This window comes from Hemitrygon akajei, chromosome 13 (assembly GCF_048418815.1).
Source record: "Hemitrygon akajei chromosome 13, sHemAka1.3, whole genome shotgun sequence".
Lineage (NCBI taxonomy): Eukaryota > Metazoa > Chordata > Chondrichthyes > Myliobatiformes > Dasyatidae > Hemitrygon > Hemitrygon akajei.
The window spans coordinates 95166513-95185603 of record NC_133136.1 but is presented as its reverse complement, the minus strand read 5'-3'; the positions used below and the strand labels follow the sequence as shown (position 1 = coordinate 95185603).

At 41.8% G+C, this 19091-nt stretch overlaps 1 protein-coding gene across 22 annotated transcripts in view; it reads right to left on the bottom strand.

Annotated features, from left to right (window-relative positions):
- ank2b (ankyrin 2b, neuronal) overlaps window positions 1-19091 on the bottom strand; it is an 874534-nt gene that overhangs the window by 701506 nt on the left and 153937 nt on the right. For 4 of the 22 annotated variants that reach the window (XM_073065110.1, XM_073065119.1, XM_073065109.1 and 1 more), the window contains exon 2: window positions 6310-6371. The exons of the other annotated variants lie outside the window; for them this stretch is intronic. In XM_073065110.1, the coding sequence (XP_072921211.1) occupies window positions 6310-6330 (21 nt within the window). In that variant the 5' untranslated portion in view covers window positions 6331-6371. The remainder of the gene's footprint in view (window positions 1-6309; window positions 6372-19091) is intronic. 22 annotated transcript variants of the gene reach the window in all.

Sequence of the window (19091 nt, the reverse complement as noted above, 5' to 3'; positions counted from 1 at the left end):
AGGACCTCATCCCATTTTTTATCTATATCGTTGGTACCTATGTGCACCACGACCACTGGCTGTTCACCCTCCCACTCCAGAATGTCCTGCAGCCACTCAGAGCCAACCTTGACCCTTGCACCAGGGAGGCAACATACCATCCTGGAGTCCTGTTTGAGGCCACAGAAACGCCCATCTATTCCCCTTACAATCGAATCCCCTATCACTATAGCTCTCCCACTCCTTTTCCTTCCCTCCTGTGCCGCAGAGCCACCCATGGTGCAATGAACTCGGCTGCTGCTGCCTTCCCCTGATGAGACATCTCCCCCAACAGTATCCAAAACAGTATATCTGTTTAGGAGGGAGATGACCTCAGGGGACTCCTGCACTACCTGCCTACTGCTATGCTGTCCAGTGGCCACCCCTTCCCTTTCTGCCTGTGTAGCCTTTACCTGCGGTGTGGCCAACTCACTGAACGTGCTATTCACAACTTTCTCAGCATTGCGGATGCTCCAGTATGAATCCAATCGCAGCTCCAGACGCTCAATGCAGTCTGCCAGAAGCTGCAGCTGGACACACTTCCTGCACACATAGTCATCAGGGACACTGGAAGTATCCCTGATTTCCCACATGCTGCAGGATGAACAAACCACGGGGCCGATCTCAGCTGTCATGACATACCCAATACGTGCCTCAACTTTTGAAACTTTGTCCTTTGAGAGGAACTTACCCAGCCTTACCTCACTTGGAGTGAAACTCATCCTCAGCCTCTTCTCGTTGAAGCCTCTCGAGTCAAAGCCTCAGATCTCCACTCCTTCACTGGCCCACTCATTCACTGGCCGCTATCGATATGGCAATCGCAAATTTCTACAAATCCACCATGGGGAGCATTCTAATGGGTTACATCACCATCTGGCAAGGATCAGAAAAAGCTGCAGAAAGTTGTAAACTCAACCAGCTCCAAAATGGGCACTAGCCTTCCCAGCATTCAGGACACCTTCAAAATGTGACCCCTCAAAAAAGGCGGCATCCATCATTAAGGACCCCCATCACTCAGGACATGCCCTCTTTGTTACTATCAAGAAGATACAGGACCTGAAGACACACACTTGGCAGTTAAGGATCAGCTTCTTCCCCTCCGCCATCAGGTTTCTGAATAGACAATGAACCCATGAACACTACCTCATTTTCCCCTCTCCTTTTGTACTACTGAATTAAATTAATTTTTATGAACTATATAGTAATTTATAGTTTATGTTATGTATTGCAATGTATTGCTGCTGCAAAATAATAGATTTCATATACCAATGATACTAAACCTGATTTTGATTCTGACAGACTCAGCCAGCTCCATTAGTGACACAACCCTTGAGGACATCTCATGAAGTGGAGCCTCAAGATAGCATCCATCATTAAATACACTCAGCATCCAGGCCATGCCCTCTTTACATTACTACCATTGAGGAAGTGGTTTAGGAGCTTAAAGACACACACTCAATGTTTTCAGAAGAGCTTCTTTCCATCTGCAATCAGCTCTCTAAATGCTACCTCATCTTTTGCACTATTTATGTATTTTCTAACTTACAGCAATTCTTAAATCTTGCAATATACTGTTGTCACAAACAACAAATTTCACGGCATTGTCCCTGTACCAAAAAAGACCAAGTGACCACTGGCGACCTGTCACACTCACCTCAATAATAAGAAAATGCTTGACAGGCTGGTCAAGGATTACATCTGCAGATTGCTACCACCCAAACTGGACCCCCTAAAATTCACCTACCAACACAACCAATCGATAGATGACACAACAGCCACTGCTCTACATAACATCCTTACACATTGGGGAAGAAGGATGCTTATGTGAGAATGCTGTTTTTGGACTACAGTTGATCATTCAACACCACAGTTCCATCCAGGCTCGACAAGAAGCACAGAGACCTCGACCTTGACCTTGCCTTGTGCAGCTGGATCCTGGACTTCTTGTCAGATTGCCAGCAGGTTGTAAGAGTGGGCTCCCTCACCTCCACCCCTCTGACTCCCAATACAGAAGCCCCTCAGGGCTGCATACTGAGTCCCCTCCTTTACTCAAAGTATACCCATGACTGTATCGCCACCCACAGCTCTAATCTGTTAATTAAATTTGCCGACGACACTGCATTGATTGCCCTAATCTCAAACAATAATGAGGTGGCCTACAGGGCCTAAGTCCTCTCTCTGACACAGGGGCATCAAGAAAACAACCTCTCCCTCAATGTCACAAAAACAAAGGAGCTGATTGTGGATTACAGGAGGAATAGAGACAGTCTAACCCCTATTGACATCAATGGACCTGAGGTTGAGAAAGTAAACAGCTTCAAGTTCCTCGGCATCCACATCACCGAGGACGTCACGTGGTCTGTACACATCAGCTGTGTGGTGAAAAAGGCACAACAGCACCTCTTTCATCTCAGACGATGAGGAAGTTTGGGATGGGCCCCCAAATCCTAAGAACTTTCTTCAGGGGCACAGTTGAGAGTATCCTGACTGGCTGCATCACTGAACCTCCCTGAATCGCAGGACTCTGTAGAGAGTGGTGCGGACTGCCCAGCACATCTGCAATTGTGAACTTCCCATGATACAGGACATTTACAAGGACAGGTGTGTAAAAAGGGCCCATAAGCTTACAAATGCTTAAGTTATTCAATTTTGCCAATATTCAAAACTTGTCTGCAAATTATTGGAGGTATTTTAGCTTCTAAAGTTCAATCATGGATGATGAGTACAGCTAACAAAGTACTTTCCAGCCATCACCAACTAAGCTAGAACTGGTGGCTTCCAAGTCCATTTCACAGTTAAAAAGCTAATTTCTGGTCACTGGTCTGATATCAGACATTTAAAACCACAATCAGGAAGCTTTATAATTGCCATTATCGGATATTACACTTTTAAAATCAATTTGGATTACTTAGTGAAATGAGAAAATTCCCCAGCTGTCATTGTGAAATCTGATTAATCCAAGTTTTTGTTACAAAAACCAATGAGTAGTATGATTAAACATTTTTAACTGAGTCATGCTAGACATGATACACGCTGGACAAATTACCATGAGGAAGCAATGAACCAGAATTGCTGAGATGAAAAACCTGCACAAAAGGAGAGAGTCTTCCACGTGTAGGAGGCCCAACCAATTCACTACGTGATCAATCATCGGGTGCACAAATTCTCACTGTCAACCTGATACAGTTCATAATCAATAATATAATTACAGTGCACATTCTGATACCAATTGTACATTCAAGGATTATTTGCATTTGGAGATCATTGGTCAGGAGAGCAGGAACAACCACCTCATTTTTGATAATGGCCACAGAGACCAGTCAACTATGCAGCTGAGATCAGGTTGAGTGAAGGTTCTTCTGATTAAAGCTTCAACTGACAGACAATTCCTAGAATCTTGCTTTGTTTTAAAAGAGAATGGTGGTGCTACGACTTAAATCAAACAAAATACCATTGATTCTTTGTATCTTTATTGTAATCCTATAACAATAAAAAAGTCTAAAGACAAAAGGTTTTGCTATACAAAATCCTGAGGTGAATGCAAAAGTCTTCCTCAACCCCAGCAAGACATAAGCAACTTGCTAGAATGCAGCAAGAACCAAGATTTGAACCATTCTTACAAGAGAGCTTTTATGAAGAAATGAAGTCTCATGCAGACATTTTCCATTCAAAATAGTAGAGTCACAGAGTATTCCAGAGTACTGGAAAATCACACATTTGACACCACTGTTTTCAATAAAAAAATAAATTACAAAAAAAAGGAGGAAGGGAGGTAAAAGACAGGAAATAAAAAGGCATATTAGCATGCCCTCAGTGATTGGTAAGGTCTTAGAGCCTATTATGCAGGATTAAATTTCAGAAGTACATGACAAAATAGGGCAAAGCCAGAATGATTTCATTAAAGAATTTATCCGACAAATCTGTTAGAATTCTTTGAAGAAATAAAAAGCAGATTAGACAAAAGAGAGTGGGTGGATGTTATTTGCTTGCATTAACAGAAGACCTTTGACAAGATGCCATATGTGAGGCTGCTAAAAAGAGTCCATAATGTTAGAGGCAAGGTTGTCGAATGGATAGAAGATCAGCTAATCAGCAAAAAGCTAAGAGCAGGGATAAAGAGGCTTTTTTCCCCTCAGAATGGCTGCTGACAACTAGTGGAGCTCCACAAAAGTTAATGTTGGGACATCAACTTTTGATTTTTTACAATAATTATCTGGATGAAGGAAAGGTTGGGATTGTGGTCAAGTTTGCAGATGATACCAAAGATAGTTGGAGGGACAGGGAGTGTCGTGAAGCCAGGGAGATAGCAGAAACACTTGGACCAGTTGGGACAATGAGCAAAATGAGGCAGACAGAATACAGTATAAGGAATGCATTATGGTAGATACATATGCACTATGAAAGGGAATGCATATGCACTTTGCTAGGAAAAATGTAAGTTGTGAGCTCTTTTCTAAATGGGAAAAGGATTCTGAAACTGGGGTGCAAAGGGACTTGAGAATCTTTTTCAAAATTTAGTTAACTTGTAAGTTGAAACAGTGGTAAAGAGGACTAGAACATAATAGCAAGATTGTTATTGAGAGCAAATTTTGGTATTGGCTCTGGAGGGTGTCAAGAGGAGGTGCACAAGAATGATGCCAGGAACTAAACATACGAGAAGCATTTGATGCCTCTGGGATGATGCTCAATGATGTTCAGAAGGATGAGGGGAGATCTCATTAAAACTACTGAATACTGAAAGGCCTGGATAGAGTGGACAACAGGAGGATATTTCTATTAATATGAGATTTCAGGATCCGTCACTATCAAACTGAGGTGAGGAGGAATTTCTTCATCCAGAGAATCCAAGGAATTCACCACTACTGAGGGCTATGAAAGCCAAGTCATTAGTGTACTTAAGGTAGAGATTGATGTTCTTGATTAGTAAGGGGGTTAAAGGTTATGGGGAGAAGGCAAGAGAATATTGAAAAGCAGTCAGCCCTCACTGAACGTGCTGAGAGGCATAATTCTGTTCCTTTATCTTGTAGTCTTCCCTTCCTTTTGCAACCTCTACCCACCCCAACCCCACCACCCACCTCCAGCAGAGATTTAGCTGGATTCAACAAAAGCAAGTTGCCCTCAATGCATTAATAATAACACACCTCTTAAAACTTTCATTCATCTTCCCTTTACATAAGCATCCAAAGGAGACATGGCCAAGTTATCCCTTTCTCCTTTCCGCTTAGTTTCAAGCAGTACTTGCATAACTCAGAGAGTTTCAGGACCAATCAGCTGATACACTTAAAAGAACACCAGATCAATTCATGGTCTGCCAAACCATACATTGAATAATTAATTAGACACCTTCCGATTTTTGCAAATCCTTTTTTCAAGGAATCAAATGAGGAAATGAGATATATAAAGTCCAGATAATTGGAAATAAGCCATGCCCAACTTTGTACTTTGCATCATAATTTGCATGCTTTTAAATGATATTTTGTTGAATTCTTTATACTTCATTGTAACAGTATTTAATATTAACAAAAGAAATAAATGAAAGCAGAGAAATGAATATTGAGTCTGACTAAAGGTTATCTCTTTTTCAATCATGATTTTTAAGTGTAAATATAAAGCTAGTCTACAAGTTATCCACACTGACTCCGTTCAGTTGGCTTGGTTCATTTAGACTCCTGGTAAAACAGATGATTTTTTTAATTCATCAAAATCACCTTACAGCACAATTCGGAGAATCAGGAAATTAAAGCAGATTTCTACTCATGTAGCTTGGAATTGGATTTAAGTTCAGGTTCAACCACAGTTCACCTTTACAAGGCCAGAAGGCAAACATATGCTGCAATGACTTGACATCATGATGTCACCCAGTACCATTATACTGTGATATATACGAGTGTGCTCATTAATGATTTAAGAAACAACATTCCTGAATTCTGAAGAACAAACAACAGAAATTTGAGAACTCATAATTTTTGGCACAATACCTTATCATATTTAGATTTCTTGAAACATGAAACAATTATAAACCTATAATACATACCCTCTTGCTGAGGTTAAGAGGCAAATAAGGGCAGCAAAGAATACTAGATGAGCTTACATGTTACATTTGATCTTCCAATAATTAATTGTATATGTATTCTTATATGTTGAGCTATGTTTGCTGATGCACAAACCTTATTGCAAGAGACAGGATCAAAATAGTCCAAAGAAGGGAAGCTAACATTCCTGGGCTTATCCAGAAATAATAGTGATAATTCCTCCTGACATCTCAATACATCATACAAATAGAATAGTTACCTTCTGTAACATGGTGCTCATCTTTCCATGTCAGTTCCTCATAATAATGTTCATTTACTTACCTACAAAATAAAAGTAGAAATCATTAGACAAGAAAACCACTTGCAAATGCTTGAAGTTCTTCTTCAACTTTGTTACCAGAGAGTAAAAGATCAAAGAACATTGACCAACTAGCTTTATAACAAAATAAAAATCACCAGCCAAGCTTGACTTGAATACTTCACTATATCAAATGATTAATACTTGAAAAGCCACATACAAGATATGTCAATATTACTTAAATAATAAACATTTTAAAGGTAAGATGAATAGTGGAATATATATATATATATATATATATATATACACACACACACACTTGTAAACTGTTAGACATATACACTCAGTGACCAGTACTTCCTGTACACAATAAACTGGCTACTGATTATATGAATGTGCTGCAATGACTTGACATCATGATGTCACCCAGTACCATTATACTGTGATATATACGAGTGTGTTCATTACTGATTTAGGAAACAACATTCCTGAATTCTGAAGAACAAAAACAGAAAATTGAAAACTCATAATTTTTGGCATAATACATTATCATATTTAGATTTTTTGAAATGATTATCAACCTCTAATACACACCCTCTTGCTGCTGCAGCCCATCCTCTTCAAGGTTTAAAGTGATATACATTTAGAATTGCCTTTCTACACAGCATTGTTATAATGCATGGTTATTTGATGACATTGACTGGATGAGGATGTCTCTGAGTTTACTGATGGAGTTATGTGCTTCATCTGGAAGCACATCGACAATGTTGTCCTCAGAAGTCAGTCAGGGTCTTCCCAAACCAGAAACACTGGATCAATATTTCTGTGCAAGCAGCACTACAGCGCGACCTCGAGCTTACATCACTAGTGATCAGCTAGAGCTCAAGAGAAGTAGCTATGATCTGCGCAAAGCTATCAAGGTTGCAAAACAACAATACAGGGACAAGATTGAGTGAAGATTCACAATGAACAGCACACATGACATGTGGCGAGGGCTGCATACCACCGCAGACTCAAAGCCAAACGTTGTGGTGCCGCCAACATCGTGCCCTCTCTCCCAGATGAGCTCAATCGCTTTTACACTCAGTTCGATGTTGCTGATTCTGAGCCTCCGAGGAAAGTTACCGCTATAACCTGCAACCTGGTCATCTCTGAGGCTGAGGTACGCAAATGTTTCCAACAAGTGGACAGTTGCAAGGCTGTGGTTGTGAATTTCCTATGATTCAGGACATTTACAAGGACAGGTGTGTAAAAAAGGGCCTGAAGGATCATTGGGGATCCGAGTCACCACAACCTCAATCTATTGCAGCTGCTGCCATCCGGGAAATGGCACCACAGCACAAAAGCCATGAACAACAGGCTCCGGGACAGCTTCTTCCACCAGGCCATCAGACTGATGAACTCAAGCTGATATGAGTGTATTCCATGTTACATTGACTGCTCTATTTATTACAATTATAAATTACTATGATTGCACATTGCATATTTAGACGGAGACATAACGTAAAAACTTCTACTCCTCATGTATGTGAAGGATGTACGAAATAAAGTCAATTAAATTCAACAAAAAGTCCCAACCCTACTCAGTCTAAAATGAGTGTTGCTGAGAATCACATTAGGTATCAGCTATTTTGTTTTGAAACTTCACTAATGATTAACATACAAATTAATGAAATGAAGTGTTTTGAGAGGAGTTGGAGCACCTGAGATAGATGGAAAGGTTCAATGGGTTAGGACTTTATTCTGTAGAACATAGAAGACCGAGAGGAGATATGATAGAGGTACACAAAATTATGAGGGCTAAAGATAAGATAAATGCAAGCAGGCTTTTACCACTGATTTGGGTGGAACTACAACCAGTGGTCATAAGGGAGAAAGGTGAAATGTTTAATGGGAACATGAGCTCTTCACTCAGAGGCTGGTCAGAGTGTGGAATGAGTTACCAGCTCCAGTGTGGATACAGAGTCGATTTCAACACTTAAGAAAAATTTGGATAGGTTCATGGATGACAGAGGTATGGAGAGCTATGGTTCAGGCACAGGTTGATGGGACTAGGCAGATTAATAGTTCAGCATAGACTAGATGTTTGATAATTCTATTAACAGACAGGGAATGTAGGAACAGCTGTTGCAGCTGAAATCAGACTAACTGGAGAGACCTTTCAGTTGTTAATCATTATGACAAACAGATATGCTCATAGATAGATAGATAGATAGATAGATGGATAGATAGATACTTTATTCATCCCCATGGGGAAATTCAACATTTTTTCCAATGTCCCATACACTTATTGTAGCAAAACTAATTACATACAATACTTAACTCAGTAAAAATATGATATGCATCTAAAATCACCCTCTCAAAAAGTGTTAATAAATAGCTTTTAAAAAGTTCTTAAATAGTTTACTAAAATACATTGAATGGTAACTTAAGCTCAGTCCTAACCCTGGCACTTTAATATATCTTACCCCTGGCGGTTGAATTGTAAAGCCGAATGGCATTGGGGAGTAATGATCTCTTCATCCTGTCTGAGGAGCATTGCATCGATAGCAACCTGCCGCTGAAGCTGCTTCTCTGTCTCTGGATGGTGCTATGCAGAGGATGTTCAGGGTTTTCCATGATTGACCGTAGCCTACTCAGCGCCCTTTGCTCTGCTACCGATGTCATACTCTCCAGTTCTGTGCCCACGACAGAGCCCGCCTTCCTTACCAGCTTATTAAGACGTGAGGCGTCCCTCTTCTTAATGCTGCCTCCCCAACACGCCACCACAAAGAAGAGGGCGCTCTCCACAACTGACCTATAGAACATCTTCAGCATCTCACTACAAACACTGAATGACGCCAACCTTCTAAGGAAGTACAGTCGACTCTGTGCCTTCCTGCACAAGGCATCTGTGTTGGCAGTCCAGTCTAGCTTCTCGTCTAACTGCACTCCCAGATACTTGTAGGTCTTAACCTGCTCCACACATCCTCCATTAATGATCACTGGCTCCATATGAGGCCTAGATGGAGACCCTGTCCATAGAATCTCCAAACTCAAATACCCTTAAGATCAATAGGCGATTCAATACAGTTTCAGTAGTTACAATGACATCATTTACTTCAATTTTGGGTTGACAATGATTCATTTCAATTGATTATCTACAGTGAGCAACACCTCTGAACATTCAAATACATTGGCTGACTTAAACTAATTACAAACTTCCCTGAACTTACACAATGTTCACATTGTTATAATGGTACAAATTCCTTAAAACCCATAGTTGATGCAGGGCAATTAACATAATCCAATCATTTTAACATTTGGTTGATGCATAAACAAACGTGATTCATGATAACCATTTAGCAAAGATGTGCTTTTAACTTCAATATGCTATTAACAAATTACAATCTACATGAAGAACTGAATACCAATTCTTGCTTGAATTAATATCAATTATATTCACATATCGCCAGAACACTCCCTAACGTACTCTCCTCTTGGCCCCGGACAAAAATTTGTCCCTGGAAGGCCCAACTTTGAGGATTTAATTGAGTAGGGCATCGAAAATGCCCTTCACCTTGGTTTCCCTCCCCGCAGTTACCAACCTATCAAGCCTCTACTGTTACATACCCTGTGGGTATCTTGTGACTGTCACATTACTATGATGTAATTGAGGCTCTGCTGAGCATGATGTAATGATCTTATGATGGTGGAGTGATGTAATTTTCCTGCCAGTGAGAGGTCATGTGATGGCCTGTTTCAACAGGGTATAAAAGGAGAACCCCTCCCTGATACGCAGGTTAGTTCGTGGTTTAATTCGTCAGTGACTCCGTTCTGCTGCGTATTTGATTTTATGACGCAGTTTCATTTTAAAAGTGGAGTTTTAATTCCTACTGTAAGAATTGTTGTGCCGGCAGTTCTGAAAATCAGTGCCAGATAAAGTCCAGTCAGAGAGTGAAGAATTATCGAAGTTTGGGAAGCTGAAGGATTGAGGAAAGTTGATGTTGTCGGAGGTGAAATGGGTTAGACCTTATTTAATCTTCGTACAAGGAATTAGTAACCTGCAATCCAAGATAGCTCCTGCTTTGCTAAAAGGGCAGAAAGAGCTGGATGCAGCATTTTGCCATGGAATGGTCAGTGCCTTTATGCCGTTTTATTTCCTTCGCCGTAAATCCTTCAGGCAAGGCATACTTCATCTGGGATCAGCAGTAACATCATGAAAGAGAATTTATTACTTCAAGGAAAGTCCCTCCTAACTGACTGTAAATCATTTTGGACTTTTTGCAATACTACTTTAAAGAACTGAGTTCGCATTTCTCGCTTTAAGAACTGTTCGAGCTGCCATATAGCAGCCAACTTCTGGTTAAGTTAGTCGTTTGTTTTCTTTTGGGGTTTTTTAAAGCAGTGTTTAATAAATATTTTATTTGTTATAAATAAAACGTCTCAATTATATATTCATTGTTGCTCGATCGTAACACTACGTTGACCTACATCTACACTATAATCCCTACCTGGCTAGCTACAAGACAAAGTAGAGACAGTGATAAAACATTCCAGAAATGTGATCATATCCTCTTCTAAGATACTTTAATTCTTCTTGATTTCAGCAGACTTTAAAATGCAGCTTTGCCATTCATGTGATTGTTCCCTCCTTCGCTGCTGGCCCATTGCAGTCTAATCACATCCTGAAGTTCACCCCTTTATTCTCAAAAAAAAATACAGTAGCTGAAACTCAGCAGTGGTTATCAAGAGTTACTCTGTGTGCAGCGGCACCAGCAAAGTTAACTTCGTTTCAGGCCTCAAATCATACTTCAAGCCATGAAAGAAAATTACTAGAATAATGTGACAAGAAGTCTACAGTCCCATGGATTGCTCTACCAGCGATCTCTATTTGAATCACTGCAAGGACCTTGCCCCGGTGGCACTCCCTGACTGTTGCTTTGGACGCTGGTCCCATCACTGATGGGCCAGAGTTCACTCTGCAGTCAGCCTGGGGTGACTGCCTTCAAAACTGCAATTTCTTCCCTTGGAACCTGATGTCTGTCATGAAGCCAGATCCCTGCCAACTATTTCCCCATATCTTTCTACTCTGATCCATATAACTAATCACCTGCTTTAAAGAACCAGCCTTCACTCCAAAGAACTGTTACCATTCAAAGAACATTATCAAAGTTTGTATACTTTGAGATTCGTCTCCTAACAGGCAGCCACAAATTTAAATGTTATTCACTGTTTGCTGTCATGTTCTCTCTCAGTCTTCTGCATTCATATTCATGTCCCTTTTCATTTGCATGTCTTCTTCAATTAGGATTTAATTTTACTTCAATTTTGTACTGAACTTTAGATAAATGAAAATATCCAACATAGCTGAATACCAATCAAAATAAAAATATGTGAAGATAATATTTTTCTCTAGGCTTCTTGAAGCTTTGCAAAAACCATTAACTATCTTCTGAAGAAAATTCATCTTAAATGACAAAGCTTTTCTCCAAACACATAATATTCTACCTTCTATTTTAGATTAATAAATTAGAACACACGAATAATAATGTGGTTATATATCATAAGCAATGTAGATCACGTAGATGAGCATGGTGCATAAATTTGCTTTTGAGAATCCATCAAATGACTGAATGAATATAATTGGTGATAACTATGGAATTTGTCATTTCAATGAATATTGGTAGGAATGCATAGTATCAACAGAGAATGGATCGTTTGAGTGTGATTTACTTGCGGGTGTCAGAGAGACCACCACCGCAAACTACAGGTTGTAAGGCCTTAGGACTTAAAATGATCAACATTTTTAAGTATTCTGATTTTATACAGAAACCCCAAGCTACTGTGCAATTCCATTTAAAGGAGCATTAAATAATAGTAATTTTTAGAAGAACCGACATCATTTCCTACATCTTTAACATTAGCTTATGGTGAACAACGATGCTATTTAGTCTTTGGTCTTGGATGAAAATAATTGAAAGAAATCACTGCACACAAAATACTGGAGTAACTCAGCAGCTCAGGCAGTATCAATGGATATGAATAAACAGTCAACATGTCCAGCCGACAACCTTCTTCAGGACTGAGAAGGAAGGGGGAAGCACCAGAATAACAAAGTGAGGGGAGGGGAAGGAAGCCAGTTGGGTGATAATTGAAGCCAGCTGGGAATGAAAGGTAAAGGGCTGAAGAGCAAGGATCAGATGGGAGAGAAGAGTGGACCATAGGACAAAGGGAAGTCGGTGGTGGGGATGGTGGGGGGAATATCGAAACATAGAAAACCTACAGCACAATACAGGCACTTCGGCCCACAAAGTTGTGCCGAACATGTCCCTACCTTAGAAATTACTAGGCTTAACTATAGCCCTCTATTTTACAGAACTCTATGTACCTATCTAAAAGTCTCTTAAAAGACCCCTCCGCCTCCACCACCATTGCTGGCAGCCCATTCCACACACTCACCACTCTGAGTGGAAAACGTACCCCTGACATCTCCTTTGTAACTACTCCCCAGCACCTTAAACCTGTGTCCTCTTGTGGCAACCATTTCAGCCCTGGGAAAAAGCCTCTGTCTATCCACACGATCAATGCCTCTCATCATCTATCAGGTCACCTCTCATCCTCCTTCACTCCAAGGAAAAAAGGCCGAGTTCACTCAACCTATTCCCATAAGGCATGCTCCCCAATCCAGGCAACATCCTTGTAAATCTCCTCTGCATCCTTTCTACGGCTTCTACGTCCTTCTTATCGTGAGGCGACCAGAATTGAGCACAGCACTCCAAGTGGGGTCTGACCAGGGTCCTATATAGCTGCAACATTACCTCTCAGCTCCTAAATTCAATTCCACGATTGATGAAGGCTAATGCACCATTTATCTTCTTAACCACAGAGTCAACCTGCACAGCAGCTTTGAGTGTTTTATGGACTCAGACTTCCAACGTCCCTCTGAGCCTCCACACTGCCAAGAGCCTTACCATTAATACTATATTCTGCCATTGTATTTGACCTACCAAAATGAACCACCTCACACTTACCTGGTTTGAACTCCATCTGCCACTTCTCAGCCCAGTTTTGCATCCTATTGATGTCCCGCTGTAACCTCTGACAGCCCTCCACACTATCCACAACACCTCCAACCTTTGTGTCATCTGCAAACTTACAAACCCATCTCTCCATTTCCTCATCCAGGTCATTTATAAAAATCACAAAGAGTAAGGGTCCCTGAGGCACTCCACTGGTGACTAACCTCCATGCAGAATATGGCCCATCTACAAACACTTTTTGCCTTCTGTAGGCAAGCCAGTTCTGGATTCACAAAGCAATATCCCCTTGGATCCTATGCCTCCTTACTTTCTCAATAAGCCTTGCATGGGGTACCTTATCAAATGCCTTGCTAAAATCCATATACACTACATCTAATGCTCTTCCTTCATCAATGTGTTTAGTCACATCCTCAACAAATTCAATCAGGCTCATAAGGCACGACCTGCCCTTGACAAAGCCATGCTGACTACTCCTAATCATATTATATCTCTCCAAATATACATAAATCCTGCCTCTCAGGATCTTCTCCATCAACTTACCAAGCATTGAGGTAAGACTCATTGGTCTATAATTTCCTGGACTGTCTCTGCTCCCCCTCTTGAATAAAGGAACAACAACTGCAACCTTCCAATCCTCCGGAACCTCTCCCGTCCCCATAGATGATGCACAGATCATCGCCAGAGGCTCAGCAATCTCTTCTCTCACCTCCCACAGTAGCCTGGGGTACATCTCATCCGGTCCCGGTGACTTATCCAACTTGATGCTTTCCAAAAGCTCCAGCACATCCTCTTTCTTAATATCTACATGCTCAGGCTTTTCAGTCGGCTGCAAGTCATCACTGCAATCACTAAGTTCCTTTTCCATAGTGAATACTGAAGTAAAATATTCATTAAGTATCTCTGCTATTTCCTCCGGTTCCATACACACTTTCCCACTGTCACACTTGGCAGGACCTATTCTTTCATGTCTTATCTTCTTGCTCTTCACATACTTTTAGAATGCCTTGAGGTTTTCCTTAATTCTACCCACCAAGGCCTTCTCATGGCCCCTTCTGGCTCTCCTAATTTCCTTCTTAAGCTCCTTCCTAGTAACCTTATAATCTTCTAGATCTCTAACATTACCTAGCTCTCTGAGCCTTTTGTAAGCTTTTCTTTTCTTCTTGACTAGATTTAGGACAGCCTTTGTACACAACAGTTCCTAGCAAATGTCATGCCACTTTTTTAAAAAAGGATGTAGGCAAAAGACAGACAACTATAGGCCAGTTAGCTTAACAACTGTAGTCAGGAAAATGCTTGAAGCTGTCATTAAGGAAGAAATAGCAAAACATTTAGAAAGAAGTGGTTCCATTAGACAGACACAGCATGGATTCAGAAAGGGCAGGTCCTGTTTGACAAACTTACTGGAGTTCTTTGAGGATATAATGAGTGCAGCAGATAGAGGGGAACAGGTGGATATCATACACTTGGATTTTCAGAAGGCATTCAATAAGGTAAATAAGATACAGATGCATGGAGTTGGAGGTAGTGTATTGGCATGGATAGTGGATTGGTTAACCAATAGAAGGCAGAGAGTTGGTATAAATGGGTGTTTCTTCGGTTGGCAGTCAGTGGTGAGTGAGGTGCCGCAGGGGTCAGTGCTGGGCCCACAGCTGTTTACCATTTACATGGATGATTTGGAAGAGGATTCTGAGTGTAGCGTAGCAATATTTGCTGATGACATTAAACTGAGTGGAAAAGCAAATTGTACAGAGGATGTGGAGAGTCTGCAGAGGGATATAGATAGGTTAAAGTGAGTGGACTGAGGTCTGGCAGATAGAATACAACATTGGTAAATGCAAGATCATCCACTTAGTAAGGAATAGTAGAAAAGCAGATTATTATTTAAATGGTGAAAGATTACAGCATGCCATTGTGCAGGAATCGCAAAAAGTTGGCTTGCGAGTACAACTGATTATTAAGAAGGCAAACGCGATGTTGGTCTTCACTGCTAGAGGGATTGAATTCAAGAGCAGAGAGGTCATGCTGAAACTATACAGAGTACTGGTGAGGCCGCACCTGGAGTACTGTGTGCAGTTCTGGCCTCCATACTTGAGGAAGGATGTACTGGTTTTGGAGGCAGTGCAGAGGAAGTTCACCACGTTGATTCCAAAGATGGGGTTAACTTATGAAGAGCGATTGAGTCACCTGGGACTATACTCTGGAATTCAGAAGAATAACAGGAATCTTATAGAAACATACAATATTTTGAAAAGGATAGATAAGATAGAAGTAGGAAAGTTGTTTCCATTGGTAGGTGAGATTAGAACTAAGGGACATTGCCTCAAGATTCAGGGGAGAAGATTTAGGACAGAGTTGAGGAGAAACTGTTTTTCTCTGAGAGTGGTGAATCTGTGGAATTCTCTGACCAGGTAAGCAGTTGAGGCTTCTTCACTAAATATATTTAAGAAACAGTTAGATAGGTTTTTACATAGTAAGGGAATTAAGGGTTATGGGGAAAAGGCAGGTAGATGGAGCTGAGTTTACAGACAGATCAGCCATGATCTTATTGAATGGCGGGGCAGGTTCGACGGGCTGGATGGCCTACTCCTGCTCCTATTTCTTAAGTGTTGGGCAGGTCAGTAGAGATAAAAGGTCGGAGAAGAAGAAGGGACTCTTCCCATCCTATCTAAAATGCTATTCCTTTTACTCAGTTCCTTCATCTCCACCGCATCTGTTCCCAAAATGCAGCTTTCCTTTCCAGAACATCAGATGTCTTCCTTCTTCAAAGGATGGGGTTTTTGCTTCCTCCACTGTCAATGCTGCCCTCACTCACATCTCTTCCGCTTGCCAAATATGCACATTCACCCCACCTTCCTGCCGCTTTAACAGTGATAGAGTCCCTCTTGTCCTTATGTACCACCCCATGAGCCTCTGCGTCCAACACATTATCCTCCACAACTTTCATCATCTCCAAAGGGATCCATCCATTAAACATACCTTTACCTCCACCACCCCTCACCTATTTTGCTTTTCACAGGGAATACTCCCTCTGCGATTACCTTGTCTGTTTGTCCGTCCCCACTAATTTCCCTTCCATCAGTTATCCCTGCAAGCGGCTCAAGTGTCACACCTGCCCATTCACCTACTCCCTCATTTCAATTCAAGGCCCCAAACTGTCCTTCCACTTCTCCTAAGAATCTGCTGGGGTCATCTATTGTGTCCAGTACTCCAAATGCAGCGTCCATGGAATGGAAAGTGGAATTAAAATAGGTGGCCACTGGGAGACGCTGCTTGTTCTGGCAGACAAAGCGTAGGGTGCTCGGTGAAGCAGTCTCCCAATCTATGTCAGGTCTCACCGATATACAAGAGGCCACACCAGAAGCACAGTAGATGACCCCAACAGACTCAAAGTGAAGTGTCACCTCACCTGGAAAGACTGTTAAGGGCCCGGGATGGTAGTGAGGGAGTAGGTGTAGGAGAAAGAGTAGCATTTGTTCTGCTTGCAAGGATAGGTGCCGGGAGGGAGATCAGTGGGGAGGCACTTTCTGCACCCTGCAGAAAGCAGAAAGTGGAAAAAGCAGGATGGAAATATGTGCTTGGTGGTGGGATCCCGTTGGAGGTGGTGGTAGTTTTGGAGAATTATGTGCTGGCTGTGCGTTTGAGGGCAGGGTTGATGGGGGAGGTAGGAAAGTCCCCTTCTTTGAAAAAGGAGGACATCTCCTTTGCTCAGTTACGAAAGCCTCATCCCTGAGAGTAGATGCGGCGGAGATATAGAATTTGAGAGAAGTGGGCTTTCACACAGCCCCCTCTGCTTCACCACTTTCCCTCTCTCAGCTCATCTCCTTGCCCATCCGTCACCTCCCTCTGGTGCTCTTTCCCACCCCACCCCACCCCTTCTTTCTTCCAGGGCCTTTTGTCTCTTTCTCCAATCAACTTCCCAGCTCTTTACTTCATCCCTCCTCTTTAAGGTTTTGCCTATCACCTTGTGTTTTTAATCTCTTTTCCTTTCAACCTTTAAATCTACTCCCTAGCTGGTTTCTCCAGTCTTGCCGAAAGGGTTTCGGCCTGAAATGTCAACTGTATTCTTTTCCTGGATGTTCCCTGACCTGCTGAGTTCCTCCAGCATTTTGTGTGTGTTGCTAGTTTGTTTGCTTGAATCTACAGATAAACATTTTTCAAATAAATATTACGTTGGTTTACAGTGCAAGATACACATGGCTAATAAAATGTTCCACTAACAGCTCCAGATAGGATGCAGAATCAAAGGAGGTGATGAGTCAGCATACAGGAGGGAGACTGCAAATTTGGTTGAGTGGTATCATAACAACAACCTCTTACAAAAACTCAGCAAGACCAAGGAACTGTAGACTTTCAAACCACATCATCAAGTTTGCCGATGACACGACCTCGAACCACATCATCTAATTTGCCGATGACATGACTGTGGTGGGTCTCATCAGCGAGAACAACGAGTCAGCTTACAGAGAGGAGGTGCAGCGGCTAACGGACTGGTGCAGAGCCAACAACCTATCTCTGACTGTGAGGAAACAGATGGTTATTGACTTCAGGAGGTCACGAGGTGACCACTCCCCGCTGAACATCGACGGCTCCTCAGTAGAGATCATCAAGAGCACCAAATTTCTTGGTGTTCACCTGGCAGAGAATCTCACCTGGTCCCTTAACACAAGCTCCATAGCAAAGAAAGCCCAGCAACTTTCTGCGAAGGCTGAGGAAAGTCCATCTCCCACCCCGCCCCCCCCATCCTCATCATATTCTACAGGGGTTGTATTGAGAGCATCCTGAGCAGCTGCATCACTGACTGGTTCGGAAATTGCACCATCTCGGATCGCAAGACCCTGCAGCGGATAGTGACGTCAGCTGAGAAGATCATCGGGGTCTCTCTTCCTGCCATCACGGACATTTACACTACATACTGCATCCGCAAAGGAAACAGCATTATGAAGGACCCCATGTACCACTCATACAATCTCTTCTCCCTCCTGCCGTCTGGAAAAATGCTCCGAAGCATTCAGGCTCTCATGACCAGACAATGTAACAGTTTCCAGACTATGTAACAGTTTCTTCCCCCAAGCTATCAGATTCCTCAATGCCCAAAGCCTGGACTGACACTTTGCCCTATTGTCCTGTTTATTATTTATTGTAATGCCTGCACTGTTTTTGTGCACTTTACGCAGTCCTGTGTAGGTCTGTAGTCTAGTGTAGCTTTCTCCGTGTTGTTTTTTACATAGTTCAGTGTAGTTTTTTGTACTGTGTCATGTAACACCATGGTCCTGAAAAACATTGTCTCATTTTTACTATGTACTGTACCAGCAGTTATGGTCGAAATGACAATAAAAGTGACGACTTGACTTGACTTCAGGAGAGGAAATCCAGAGGTCAATGAGCCAGTTCTCATCAAAAAATTAGCAACTTTAAATTCAGACAGACAGACATACTTTATTGATCCTGAGGGAAATTGGGTTTCATTACAGCCGCACCAACCAAGAATAGTGAAGAAATATAGCAATATAAAACCATAAATAATTAAATAATAATAAGTTAATCATGCCAAGTGGAAATAAGTCCAGGACCAGCCTATTGGCTCAGGGTGTCTGACACTCTGAGGGAGGAGTTGTAAAGTTTGATGGCCACAGGTAGGAATAACTTCCTATGACGCTCAGTGTTACATCTCAGTGGAATGAGTCTCTGGCTGAATGTACTCCTGTGCCTAACCAGTATATT